General features: G+C 40.5%; 1 protein-coding gene across 1 annotated transcript; it reads left to right on the top strand.

Annotated features, from left to right (window-relative positions):
* Positions 1 to 283: 283 nt before the first annotated feature.
* LOC111260730 (uncharacterized) lies at positions 284 to 12,830 on the top strand (the record flags this gene model as incomplete). The annotated part of the gene is given in 4 exon segments (XM_022833694.2): positions 284 to 1,895; positions 11,192 to 11,442; positions 11,928 to 12,240; positions 12,483 to 12,830. Coding segments are annotated over 4 exon segments (1,018 nt in total), but the record flags the coding sequence as incomplete, so codon positions are not given.
* Positions 12,831 to 14,816: the final 1,986 nt, after the last annotated feature.

The following is a 14,816-nucleotide window of genomic DNA, read 5'->3' as shown; positions in this document are numbered from 1 at the left end:
CCAAGGGTAGGTTGCCTTTACCCGAGGAGTTGGCGGTACCAACTGTCAGCCTTTGTTGGAGTATAGAGCATATGAGTCGCGAAGTTTGCTTTGTGGGATATATATATATATATATATATATATATATATATATATATATATATATAGTGTAGATTTATACAGCCGCCTGCTTTCGTCGACAAGAAAAGGGTAAAAAAAATATCAAACATACACATGCCTTATAGTTTCGTCATAACTGCCACCTTTACTAAGAACGATATTGGTATGGTAAACAGTTTCGATACTAGCTTATACTTTTACAAAACTAATGATCATTTTCCTAAAGTAAATTCCCCGCTAAACTACACATCCTATCGATCAAATACAAACAAGGATATCATGGAAATCAGGCCCCTCTAATTATTGCCGCACAATAGGCTCACGTATGCCAAGCCAAGAATTTGACATCGATACCGTTCGATGCACGTGATTTGCGATGGGCGGAGATCGAGTCGATTTACCTCCCTCGCGTACAGGCGACTGAATGAAGCGAGGTATTTTTCAGAGAGGTTGGCACGACCGCACCGTCGATTCCACTTGAGGTTTCTCATGTGGGGAAGGGCTATGAGATCGTCTTGGTGCAAAACTTGGAGAAGGAGGGCTGTAATGCTTAGGTATTTGCCCTCGGATTGGCTCCGATAGCCGGCGCTGCCGATGGTCGGCGTGTCTGTCTTTGTAGCCTGTTGGGGCCCTCGCCGCATGAAAGAGGTCTGTTCGAGGGGAAGAGACGAAATGAAATGACACGAGCAACGACGCCCGTTTAGTTAACATCCGATGCTCATCCCAGCGGTTGATAAAAAAAAAGCCAGCGTTGATTTTATTTAGCCAAATGTAGATTGTCATAAGTTCATCAAACCATCGTCGGCTTGATTGTGACACCATTCGAGTTAGGCGTATCGAGCTGGGAGGTTATCGTCATCGTAAGCTCGAAGCAGTGCAGAGTAATAGAAGAAAATGAGGAATTCATAAACATAATAATGATAATAATAACAGGGTAGAAACTGACTAGGAGATTTATAAGGTAATTGGCAACGGCGAGAAAACATCTCGGCTAATATCTGTGCTATGTGTATTGTTGAAAAGCTATTATTAGTGCACAGGAGGTGGCCATATTTAATTGTGCTACGAGATTGGTGTTGCCATAGTGTGAAATAGCGAAGAAAAACGAAAAAAACAAACGCCGAATGGGCGAGAAAAGTTTTTTTCGTACCAACTCCCGTAATCACTTTAGTGCTTCGTTTATAAATATATAGCTCATGACGTACACGTGTCCGTCAATGATTACTCTTTGTCGTAGTTCGATCGCCTCGAAGCTACCGTTTCGTTTCAGCGGAATTGTTACATACATCAAAGGAGCTGTCATCGATCCGATGCATAGACAGTAGTGATGGCCGAGCGCTAAATCTGTTTCCAATTGAGCACGCCTTACGGGGCAAGCACGCATCACGACGTGTTTGCGAACAACGTTGTGCCATGGATCTACTGCTGGGTGCATCTACGTAGGCATACTGTAGTCGATTAAAGCGGGTGGCCCTGAAAGGATAATTGCGTCCTATCCAACGAGGTGTAATAATTTGTGAAATCGGTGTTCCCACTCTGTATGAACCGGGAAGTGATTACGTAATCAGGAAAACCGTCTAGGCTATCCTGATCTGGATAACTAATCATCTTTCTTGTGTGCAGTATTGCGTATGTGTTCGTGAAGTCCGCTTATTGCTGGGACAAAAAACCCGCAAAGGCTGTATCAAACATGCTGTTCTGCCGGGTTGCCGTGACTCTGTTAATGCTACTTATTGCGGTCATGATTGTAACGGCTCAACAACAACAGCAGCAGCAGCAGCAAAGTTCCGTACAGGGTTAGTGTTGTTCGATGAAAGATAAATGGCAACTTTTTTTCATTATACATTCAGTATGCCTACGTACAAATTGTGGTCAAGTGTTTTATAATGCTGATTAAGGCTCTTTAATTGCAGCAGGTAAAGATTTTCCTGTGGGTGAATTAATAATTCAATTGCGAAAAATCTACCTAGTGATGTGTTCCGAACGATCGTTTCAATAAGTTTTCTATTATTTTCACATGTAGTAACCTATTCACCTAGGACCACGGCCATTTCAACAAAATACGACAAACGTTTCATTGTTTTTTAACAATTTATCTAGCAGACGGTACTACCAGCGACAGTTAAACTGAAACAGTTACTATGAAAGTACAATGCAGATGGGCGCATTTTTTTGCGAAACGTACGGCGAGTTTTTCAGCTTACGTAACAATGCTTAAGCCGAAAAGTGTGTGACAAAACTGGGCTCTATTATGATGTCAAAAATACATTTTGATTAGAGTAGCAATTGCAATAACAGAACAATGGAATATACATGCGCCAAATGTTACATATATTCAATCTAAGATCGTAGTTCCGGCATTCATAGTTACAATTTATTATTATCCCATCAGTATTCGTTTAGGTAATTTTTTTGGGGGACTTGTGCTGCATTTGCCTTATTTGCGTACATTAAGGAGCCCACTGTCGGTGTATGCGAATTTCCAAATTTAGACGTAAAGCAGACAGAACAACAAGAGACTCACACGCAACAACCAACATAGTACATCTATAAATTTATCCTTTGATCTGTAATTCAAATGTTTGCCCGCATCCCGGCCCGAAGTAGAACACGAGGTCGCAGCGTTTGTACATTGAAAATGTGGACCAGTTCTCGTTCCTTGTTTCGAATCTAGTATGAAGCACGCACGATTGCGTCCACTCTCTCCTTGCTTCAAATTCGTAGCACAGAAGGTTTATAATACGTTGCTTCAGCGAGATGGTCATTCGACCCTCGTTCGGTGTCCACGTATTAATCGTGATAATAGTTTGGTAAACATTGTTGCTGATATCATCATGAATGTCATTTAGTCCATAAAAGTCTGCATTTAAAAATAAAAGTAAAATGAATTTACCCCAAATAGGGTAGTCAATGATGAGGATCCTGCCTGGTGAAATGACTTACTTTTGTAAACGGTGTAATCACGAAAACATTAACCCAGAGAATAAGCCGTACGTGGCAATGTGACCGGCGGAATTTATCTATTTTTTTGTCAATTTCTACAATTTGTATCTACGTGAAATTTATATACGATAAGCATGCGTGCATGCATGCATGCTAGCTAGCTAAAGAAAATTGAGCTTGCATCTCCCAAACAGGGTGTATTTATAAATTCTCCCAAAGCAGTTAACATACATTTTGTTCGAAGCGATGCTTCCACTTTACGCTTCGGACAAATTATGTATTTTAAATCACCTAATCAGTACTATATTATTAGATGGTGAATCCTTGAGGAGCAAAGCGCGGAATCGTGCCTGAACTTACCACGTTAGTAGTTGAAGTCCAGTGGATCTTTGTGATGCGTACGTTTACTGAATAGGAGAAATTGGTTCGTGATACGCTAATTGAAAAATGTTGATGTGTCCTAATCAAACCTTCCGTACGGATTGAACTTAGCGATTTTATCGACTCTTAATTTGCCTGCGGGCTACCGTTGCTTGTAGAAGTCACACCGGATAGACGCACTAATTACCGTCGGATTAGTTGTCCTGACCAATCTTACCTTAAGTTTTTCGCAAAACATCTTCAAATAGGTAATATAACCTCATCAAAGAGGTGGTTTAAAGCGGTTTCGCCCGTAAAATCTCGAGCGCAACGTAGGTTCATATTTATCATAAAGGTTACAACGAATAATGGTTAGGGCCGTATGTTGGTTCTATCTTATTCAGTTTCCGTTACAGAACAATCATCTGTGTTGCCGGTCGACACTTGAACACAGTTAGCATATATCTGGACAAGATAATCGTCTATTTAGACGGTTGAATATTGAATGAATAGGATGCTAGTAGCGGCTTAGGAGCTTCACTTCATGCCAGGACGCGATGTAAAAACGACTTGTCGATTCGTGTGTTTTAAAAAAAGTTCAGCTTTTAGACACACCAAGTGTAGACGATATACGGGAAGTTTTTCATATGATGAACCAATTAATTAAATTTCAAGGATTTATGTATGAACATTGTCTAAATATCAAGGCCTAAGGGTGGCAAATTGATAAATAACATAAACAGCAGATTTCAGCGCTGCTTAATTAAAATTTCTATTGAATCAGATTTCAAATCAGAAGCCTATTTCGTGTAATGTTAATGGATTCAATATCGCCAACTTTAGTTCACTGAACCAGCGGTAATAACTGATTGACAATTTAACAAAGTGGAAACTGAAATTGGCCGTATTAGGCTCAACAACGCGTATCTGACCATAGTTTCCTGGCCCCATGGCACGACAGCATCATCCGAAAAAGCAGCAGAGTAGATTGATTATGGATTAAGGAAAAGGTGCGTGCCACCGCCAGTGTGAACACGAATCCAAGATGGCGATCACAAGTTCCCGATGCTCAGTTACTTTCCGTTTCGAGCTAGGCTTTACTCTGGATATAGAAATCATTAAAACGAGTTTTTGTCCCCCACACATTTCGTGTTAAATGCGTGGTATTCGATACTGAACGAAGCGGACCGTTTTAGTGCATTAAGCATAGTTAAAATTATTATTTTCTGGAACAACAGTGTAGTGAGCCATGAGAAATTAGAAAAAACATTCTAATGGTTTATGAAAATAGAATAAGTTCCATGTTCCGATAAGGACAGCTCACCGTATAAACGTTGTATTCGGTGGAGGTTCTACCACTAGAGGCACCATAAATCGCTGTTTCAAAGAATTTTAGAAAAAATTCTAAACCCGAAACTGAGTTTTGTGGCAGATAGCTTGCAAAAAAAAATTGAACGCGCGGTTGTTCGTATTCCAGTTCAATACAGATAACAATAGCATACCTATTTGCTTTGTTTAACTTTATTCAGTAAAACAATTAGACAAATGGGTGCCGCATGATTTGGGCAAGGATATAAAACAGATGTAACGATGCTTATTTTTGTTCTCACATTCAAATAGTGATCTATTATTGCACCGAATTGTGGCCTGCGATGAGGAATCGATCTTCTGCGATAGTCGCAGACGATCAAGTTCATTTTCCTAGATAATATGCAGCTGCAAAAGCTTTTGCTGTTTGCTTTCTGGTTTGATGCAGATCTTATCCACTTTAACTTAATGAATTTTACTTTATCTGCTGGATTACGGCTAAAGTGTGCTGTGTATAATTGAAAAGGCTGATGAAAAAGTTTCTATTAGATGACACACCAAGGCGGCAACAATGGAGGAGTTACAGCAGAACGTTATCCGTTATCTACCATAAGTGCCAGACATTGCTCCCACAGAGTACCGCGTATTCAAAATCTAGACTGTTTCTCAATAGGGAAGTTCAATAGGCGAAGTAACCTTCGACATCATGTTGAGACTCAATAAGTCTCAACGTGATGTCGAAGGTTACTGACAACGATGCATAGACAGCCATTATGCGAAGTAATATATTGTTGGTGAGAATAAATATAGTGTATAATAAAAATAGAAGTGAAAATATGATACAGTTAAATAGCGATAACTTAAGTTAGCCGAAGCGCTACTTTTATCGCGATGTTCTTACCTTCCTGCGTGAATCCTGCGTAATAAACGTTTTCCTAGGTATAATTACCTAAGAAACTTCCCATAGGCTCTTGTTTTTGTGTTGATGTTCCTGAAAGAGTGACAACTTATAACTGTAACCTTTTTCAACGACGTCTTTCCTGGAAACTACGTCTTTAGGGTCCAGATAACCTTGTCGATGGCCCTTGAATTATGCTCCGTTAGTGATTAATTAGGAATAGTAGGCACGTAAAGTACATGTCTGTTTGTTAGATTTGAGAGAATATTTAACAAGAGAACCGTGAAAGTTTCTGTCTACCATGTATTTGTTAGCTTAGTGATTGAAGACGTTCTTTATTTACGATAAAAGATCAGACCATGTTTAAAACTCTTTTAGACATGTTTATCATTGGAGATTTGTGAAGCTTAATACGTATATCAACCTATAGATATATCGATATCTATAAAGGAGAGGAGTCATGTGTTTGGCTCTTTTGCATGCCATTTGAAAACAAGGGCGAAACTTTGAACCGTTGCACTGTCGCGAACATACTGCATTTTAGCTAAGTTTAAGGGTGCGCCCTTGTAGGGTCACAGATATGTTGACTAATAAAACAAGCAGTACTAAACCAACCAGGACGGAGGAATCTGTGAATTTAGAAAGAGCTGGTCAATGTCCCAAACAACCCAGGCATATACCCGGACATGACCTCCGATGTCCGTAGACGAAGTTCGCACATTAGCGAGGTTCGTACGCACATAGCGAGCTAACAAGAAAGGTTACCGGATGTAACCATAATAGCTAAAGTATGGCATAGAATTAGACAAATATAAAGTACTTCTCCATTTCCTAATAAAATCAAAGTGTACAGTCCACGGTTATTTTTGGCCATGTGGGGAAAGCACTCTACACTTTTTTTTAGTACAGTCTTTTACTACCTACCGCCTATTAATTTTATATGTATGTGATAGCCCAGGCATAGAGCACTAAAAACGGGTAGTTTAAGACAAAAACCTTTGTGTTCATATGGCAGACGCCCACTCGGTTTCATGTGATATGACTCTTCTACGAGAGCTACGGCAACAGGAGCAAAAACCGTCAGATAGAAGAAGCGATGCTCACTTCCGGGATGCTCCAGCGGTTGCAGAGGTGGTGCTTGTCTTGGACCTTCGAATCACCGCTGGCTGAATGAGCTCTTGCTGCCCAAACTTTTTTTTTCTATCTTTATCTTGATTGAGGGGCGGGCGGAACTTGATGGTCAGCTTCCATCTCGTCGGCTGCTAGCGTTCGTTTTTCTTTCTTGCGATGGCCACAACAATGAGCACTCAACGCAACGTACTCTGCCACCGCTCGTTCGTCGTGGGTTTTTCTGTTGTCTACTATTGCGGCCGGCTGTCGTTGCCTCTCCGTTCTTTCCACCCTGGCAGTATGGGTAAATAGCTACGTTGTCTGCCTAGTTGGACTGGGGCGAACATGTGTATCTCGCCTGTGTTACGTGCCAGTTCGCTTGCGTGAAGTTTGCCGCCACCTGTCGCCATCATAGCGTCCTCAACTCGTATCAGAGGAGATGTCCCATAAAGGCTTGCACCGCGTCTTTTCTGGCCTCTCTGACCAGAAAAGATAGGTGGCTCCAATTCTCCTTTGAGTTTAGGTTGGTAGTACTCCACACGTAGCTTCTTTTCGCTGCCCATGTCTCTCGCCGTCTTCGTTTGTCGTTGTCCTCTTCGTCGTCTATCATTGTCATGCGTCCCGCTCAGTCCTAGCGTAAACGTCTTCCTCACAGCTATGCTAACTGTCGCTTCCGGAAATTGGCCTTGGGGGTAGCCAGAGAAACCAGTCTACTTCGATGTCACAGATGGCAGATAGAGAAGACAGCGGACAAGAGAGAAAAAATAGCCAGATGACAGAAGGCCATGCCACGACGACCAGCAAGAAAGATGCGGGTTCGTAATACGGACGTGGGCTTGGCAGCGAAAAAAGAAGAGAAAGCCCAGAGACAACATGAGTCAGCACTGCTCGTGACGATAATAGCTCATTGTAATGGCAGAGAATTGGACGTAGTTGATGCATGATACCATTTTGCCACCAGTAGACTCGTTGAGTAGATCGCGCTATTTTTATGGGGAGCAAAAATAACTAAATATCTGCTAAGATTTCAGCTATCATAAGAGGAATAAAACGTTGAGTATTGGAGTTGTCAAAGTTGTATGACCAAAGAAAAAATGTTCGATGAAGGAGAGTGAAAATCAGGCAAATGTACACGTTCTGCATACTACAACGACTACATAGGTTGGATGGGGCACAGTACGAGAACGGCGAATTTACTAAATGGTTTGTTCCTCGTATTAGAATTCTATTTTCTATATAATGTGTTTAGATTCTGAAAAACCTTCTCTTTCTTTTCTTTACACTAACAGTAACAATTATTATTATTGTTATTATGAATCAACAAACAATATCACGTAATGTCACCAGTCAGTTTTCTATGATCTACATGCAGAAACTAGTCCAGCAGCTACTCCAAACGAACTTTGGAATCTGAGAAATAATCAGCATCTGTAAGTTGAATCTATGAGCCAGCCAAGAGCGATCACACTGCTTTGATGCGTTAAAACGGTATAATGGATTAACATCCGCGGATTAAGCTATAAGTAATCCGTAGGATTTTACTAAGTTTAGATATTTTGTCCCCATTTAGCTATGCAAACGTGCAGGGTAGCACGGTGGCAAAATGACTACTTAGTGTTTAGCTAAGCACTGTATTGGATTGCCGTATTTCTACGATCGCACTTCCTAGAACGTATGGTAACGATACGGCCCTGCAAGGGGAACAGGATTATACACTTTGATGAATGCGCAGCAGGACTATATACACAGATCTATGAATGCATTCAATTGCAATGGGCGAACAAAGTGCCAATTAGTCACAATACAAAATCTTCTAATGTCTAAACGCGTATCTAGATTAGACCCTTATTAATCCAATAAAAACGCTAGGCCTTGATCAACAAGATCTTCATTAATACCTCCAGCAACTTAGGTCGTGTCTTGGTATACGTTGCGTAACAAAAGACAATGGAATTGATTCGCACATGCGATCTGTATACATTTAGATCTCTCTATCTATTCACAGACAAATAATCTAACCCATAACGCCCTACACGCCGGTTTCTAGTAGTTGCTCGAGGTGACTTCCTAATGAATCATACGAGACTACGTGATTTCGAACGTACAAAACTAACATTAGGTTCTAATAATCACTACCACAAACACAATTAGTCACATGATCTGATCCAAAAAACCTAGGGTCATCGAAGGCACTTTAAGATGATGAAGGTACATGTCACATAGAAAGGCTGAGGGCGGCATGGCTCGTACTCTCGAATAACGTTTAGTCCTACTGGGTTTACCCGCTGAAAACAGTTTTCCGTCCCCTCCGGCTTCGACCAGGAGAGAGTTAATTCGCTGTGATTTTGCATGACGTCGTTACGACTGCCCGGTCACTCAACATCGAGAACGACGTTGAAAAATTTGAGAAACCTCTACGTAATCGGGCTAGTATAATTGAACTGAGATCATGAAACTACTTCCCTCAACAGAATGTGTGAGAGTTCTCTCCAGTTGAATGCGTTGCAGAATTCACATATTTGTGAAAACATGTTAAAAAAAATCGTACATAAAAAAATTCTATACATAAAAAGTTTTACAAAAGCAACCCTCTCACAACAACTCAAGATGATACCAACCAGATGGTATATTTCGCCCCGCATTTACTATAGCAGATCTCGCCAGCGCATGTGACCTGTATACACGAAGAAACAATATTATTACAACTCGTATATAAATGACACGCTTACCCGCTCGTGGGCTGGCTTACGACACCTGACATAGCGGCGCTTGTCAGAGCCAAAAAGAACATCTTCCGGTCTCCTTGGCAGATATCTAGCGTCGGAATCTTGCCATGCTACAATTATTTTCGAATGTCTAACCGTCACGTGGTAACTTCACTCAGAAAATATTTAACAAGTCAGGGTCGTTAAACGAACCTAACCTAACAGTTTGTAGGGATCTCACTTATATTTTGTGCGTTTTTCCAGTCAAAACAGGGCGTTCAAAGATGCTCAAAGCCCAGCATAATAATCCAGTTTTTAATCGGTATGTGTCGCCTAATTGACGAAAAATTCAAGAGGTGCACTCAACAATCGATCAAGATTCGTATCGGTGCTAAAACTTTTTCATCTCAGTTCCGTAAAATCATACGTATGTTTATTAGGCCATCGAAATCGAATGCAACCACAACAAACTGTTGTAGTAGTCAATGGTATCAAACTGACCCGAAAACGCAGTGCTAAGTTTGGCGACCTCCTTGCGGCGCGATAATTTGAATTAGTCTAGCTTATGAGCATCAGACATGCACAAGGTGTTCCTGTTTCGAAAACACTTTCTCCAAAATCACCTAATTACTACTGCCGAGAAACGTTAAAAATTCACAGGGAAAATTTGAAGTCAAATATTCCTATTTTCGCTATAAAATTATTTATTTTGCTTTCCCCATCATGATGTTGTGCCGTGTCCACCCAATTGTGTTGGGTAGTCTTAAAAAATTTCAGATTATATGTGTCTGACAAGTACTAAAATTGCTATCAAAATAGCTTTAGACATTTACATTTTCGAAAGGATGCTGCGCATCGCGTATTGTTTGTCCCAATTAGGTGTTGTACACAAAAGACGCTTTAAGGTTGTAGATCATGTAGATTTGATTCAAATGTATGACGCACTAACAAGTAGTCTTCCTATTCGTAACCCTTGAAGGTTTTTCATACCATCTCTGAACGGTTGCTTTGGCTGAACTCATCTCTTGATTACATGTTCGTTGTATGTGCACTATGCACACTTTAGTTATAGGTACATTTGCATTTTGGATACGTGTACACTTTGATTATATTGCTTTTATGTAAAGTAACAGGTGTATCGCAATAAATAAACCTATTAATATGATTATAAGATGCGTCAAACATGGTAGTACTTCTACATCGATCGAAATTTGTCGAAAAATGTACTTGTTTACGTTCTTCGAGTTAACTCAAGATGATATTGTTTTGCCAACTGAGTAATAATTTTGGCTAAAGACAACACAAGATAATTTCTTTCTTTTACATTTCGACGGGGTTCCCATCAGTGTTGTGAAAGTCTACGATCGAAAAGTTTGTCCTGGAAGACTCTGTCACGAGCTTCGATTGTGTGTAGCATTAATTGTCTTTATTTAATCTCGTTCAATACAGATTCTACAAAAACTTGTGATTTAACAACATGATACATAAAGTGCAATTCTTTTGTCTGCTCCATGGTATCATTATCTAGGTTTTTTTGAGCTATTTGGATCATTACAATAAGGCTCTAAACGGTCAAAACCCCATTTTTTAGATCAACACTTTTTTTGTGTAAAAATTTGTTTTCATTCTTAATTCACTGGATTTTCTCGTCATTCCTATAATTATATTGAGTCTCTGCCTACTCAGATATCTTCTATGCACGTTGGGTTATGTAAAAATATTTTACAGTCTAAATCGAAGCTAACCGAGCCCATTTCATCTGTTCAAGGTCAACGATACTCAGATAGGCGGCCTTCGGCAGGATGGCATGAGGACTCCGGCACAGAATCAGCTAAAGGAGAAGGCTCTTTGGCACCAAGAGGGACCTTTGCCAAAGGCTTTTCAAGCAGTCTGGGCCTTCACGGGCCGCATGCGCCGCCACCCAGCATCAATCACACCCTAACTCCGACGAATGTAACGGGCCAGTTGGGAGCTACAGCTTACCTTCATTGTTACGTGCATAATGCCGGACAGAAAACCGTCAGTTGCTAAAAAATTCATCGAACGAAATTTATGCTACCGTGCATGAGAATCCGTTATTTTCTTATATATTTTTTTAAATAGTCGTAGTAGTAGTAGTTATATTAATGAACTGGAAAATTTGAGTTAACACTCAGACGCATGAACTTAATAAGGTTGAGTGCCGATATGGGGAAAGTATAACTGGATGCAATCTATATGATTAAGTGAGCTGACGTAATAACTACTGGCACAGATCGTCACATAAGGAGTACAGAATAGGCCCCCAGGCTAATTGATAGTCTCCCGTTTGGCGGATAGGTTATAAGCATATGAGTCGTTCTACACAGTATTGGTTATTTGGCACCGTATTCCTTATTATAACTTAAAAGTAAAATAATGACGACAAACCTGCAAGTAACATAGACAGTGTCAACTTACTTGTACCGGTCCACATTTATATAATCAGCAGGAGCTGTGATTCATGTGAGTGTTTTTATTTGTAGGTGACGTGGATTCGCCGCGCCGACTACCATATTTTAACGGTGGGAGTTATCACGTATACAACAGATGAACGATTTTCAGCAGTACGTATTGAAATGCCGCATGCCCTGTCGTTCACAACAGTAACCGCTAGCAATGGTTCTGATCTAGTTAATCAAAGCTCCAGACAGATCATCACAGTTCCCTCGACAGCGTCTGTCGAAGACTGGATGCTGCAGATTCGAAATGTACAAAAAGGGGACGCTGGCGAGTACGAATGTCAGGTTAACACGCGGTACCCCATCATCAGTTCACAAATAACCCTCAACGTTCTCTGTAAGTAGATATTATGGAATACCATTGTAATGCAGACAGACACCTCGCGGAAAAATTTGCAACTTTCGAAAATATTATAGAATAGTCAGAATTCAGAAGGAAGATATATCGCCGAAGTATCCTTATCTCATTCAGCTTATACAGAGACAAATATATACGTCGAAAGACGATTTGGTAAGATTAAACTTATCTGTGTGGAGCCTATCTGATCAACGTTACCACCTAGTTATCTATGATTTCAGCTCCACACGCGTCAATTCTCGAGGGAAGCGAGGTGTTCGTTAACGGCGGTAGCGTCGTAAGCTTAACATGCGTGATATATGATTGCCCTCTGCCTCCAACTCACATATTTTGGTACCACGGCGATCGAGTAGTCAACTACGATAGCGGAGATTCGCGTCACCGTATCAACATTACCAGCTTACAGCCACATAACCCATGGCAAGATGTGACTAGACTCAGCTTAACAGACGGACCTACACAGATTTCGCAACTCGTCATTCAGAACGCAGCAAAACACCATTCAGGAAGCTATACCTGCGCCCCAGTTGACTCGGCCCCAGCTAGGGTGCAAGTGCACGTGCTCCAAGGTAGGCAAAAAATAAAATTTGGGGCAAAATACATTAGCATAGTTTGATGCAAGAGAGCGAGACATGGTCCTCATTAGTTTATGCATTGCCCGGTTCATCTATGTTATAGGTCGTTCTTGTCCATTGTGTTCAAGGCGTATAGAACTAGGCTATAACAAAACGTCAAATAAATATGCCCATGTTAGCGTGCGTACAGTGGTATATATGCATATATATAATTAAGTGTGCTAGAGTATTACTCCTGACAGTCATGTTTATTCAATATAACCATCAATATCGTGACCAAAGCTCCAGTTCGGGCCCGAAGCCCCTCACAAACTACTCGTTTTCAATGTTCCCTTTGCAATTGTCCACGTTGTCATGTTGAAACGGGTTTCGTTCTCGCTTGATAATGCTTTGAGTATAGCAATGCAACGGGCTCAAACATGGGTTGTTCAGTAACCATATGCGCTCATCTCAGAACACGCTTGTATTCTCAAGCAATTAACGCTATAATAATTGGCTGGTAGAAGCTGTTGCACGATTTTGTTGAAAGACATCTCAGCTGTCCACGATTGCACAAAAGTTTATAGAACACATAAGCTTACTAAGTAACCCACCTGCCTCTCTGGAAAAAAAACTTGTAGTGGCATAACTTTTTTTCCTCTGGACGCTACACTAAGAACATTACGTTTGACCGAAAATCTGCTAGATACATCCTATGAATCGCGAGTAAGCTACCGATCATACCAGCGGCTCATTTTTGAATAAAGGATAAAAAAATTCTCACGGAAGAAAGTTGGAGACGCTTTACTTTAGAAAATCGATTAACAAACAACATCGGTTGAATTTTTTGGCTTTGATTCTCTCCGAGAGCAGCTGTCTGACTCTTCTGACGCACGATGTGCACCTGGGTCCTACAAAATTTACCTTTTGCTTTGAACTCCATGCAGAAAGAAAAATAAGCGATTTTGTGAGATTGTCGGTATCGACAAGCCATAAAAGCTATTTACGATATTTGTTTCGCACACACCGAAAACTTCATAGTGAAGAGATACAGACTTTACTAAAATGTATTTTTTAAAGTCTTCGTGGAACTTATAAGGCCTAATAAAGTGCTTTCTTTCGGCCGAAAACGCCTTAGCCGAACGTAGTGAGCTACAAAAGTCCAAACTCGGGTAGCCCACATTTATCTACCGTTGCTGCAACAGTTTTTGTGACCCAAGTGCAAGACCACTTTTTCACACACACACATAACCGTTGGAGTCTTTCTGATTTCGGTGAACTGGCGACCTTAGAGAGCGATGAAATACTTTCGCGCAGTTCATAACATTTCATCCTCGGCCAACAAACAAAGGGAACAAACTAACGAATAGACAAAAATTTCGATCATCTTCCCAATAAGCAGATATCTACACATACATTCATAAGCTGTTCTTATTTATATAATATAATTTTCCTAATAAGACTTTAAGCTCTGTTGTAGGTAGAAATATAACTGAGCTCATATAACCTAATAAATAAATATAAAAATAATGTTGAATAACTCAAGCAAGATAGTGGTTCAGAGGTACTCCGCCTTACAACTGACAAATTCTAGGTGTCTGCTGTAATTTCTTATGAGTTGAACAACGGTTGCGTGTACCCCTAACTCCTTAAAATTTCTAGGCAGGCCCCTAAGTCCAATTTATTCCTGTTTTGGTTAATTACGTCTAACGGAGTCGAACCCTCGAGGCGAAAGAAGCTTCTTGGACGGACCATGAGAGTTCGTAGGTACCTACTACGTACTGTGAGCCACTTCGAATAACTATTCCTTAACGTTTACTGTGGGAATCGCCGCTGTTCCGAATCACAATTTTATAAATCAAGGGATAGCGAGATAAAATCCATTGAGCTATTGTCCTAAGAATGTACCGGAAATATCTAGCTATTGCTAGATCAGGCGCTAATCATGCTAGCTCGAGTCTCTAACCAACACATAAACATAGCTTTAATGATAGGGGCAAT

The sequence above is a fragment of the Varroa jacobsoni genome, unplaced genomic scaffold (assembly GCF_002532875.2).
Source record: "Varroa jacobsoni isolate VJ856 unplaced genomic scaffold, vjacob_1.0 scaffold_469, whole genome shotgun sequence".
NCBI classification, from domain to species: Eukaryota; Metazoa; Arthropoda; class Arachnida; order Mesostigmata; family Varroidae; genus Varroa; species Varroa jacobsoni.
The sequence above is the reverse complement of the archived record's forward strand: the minus strand, read 5'-3'. Positions and strand labels throughout refer to the sequence as shown.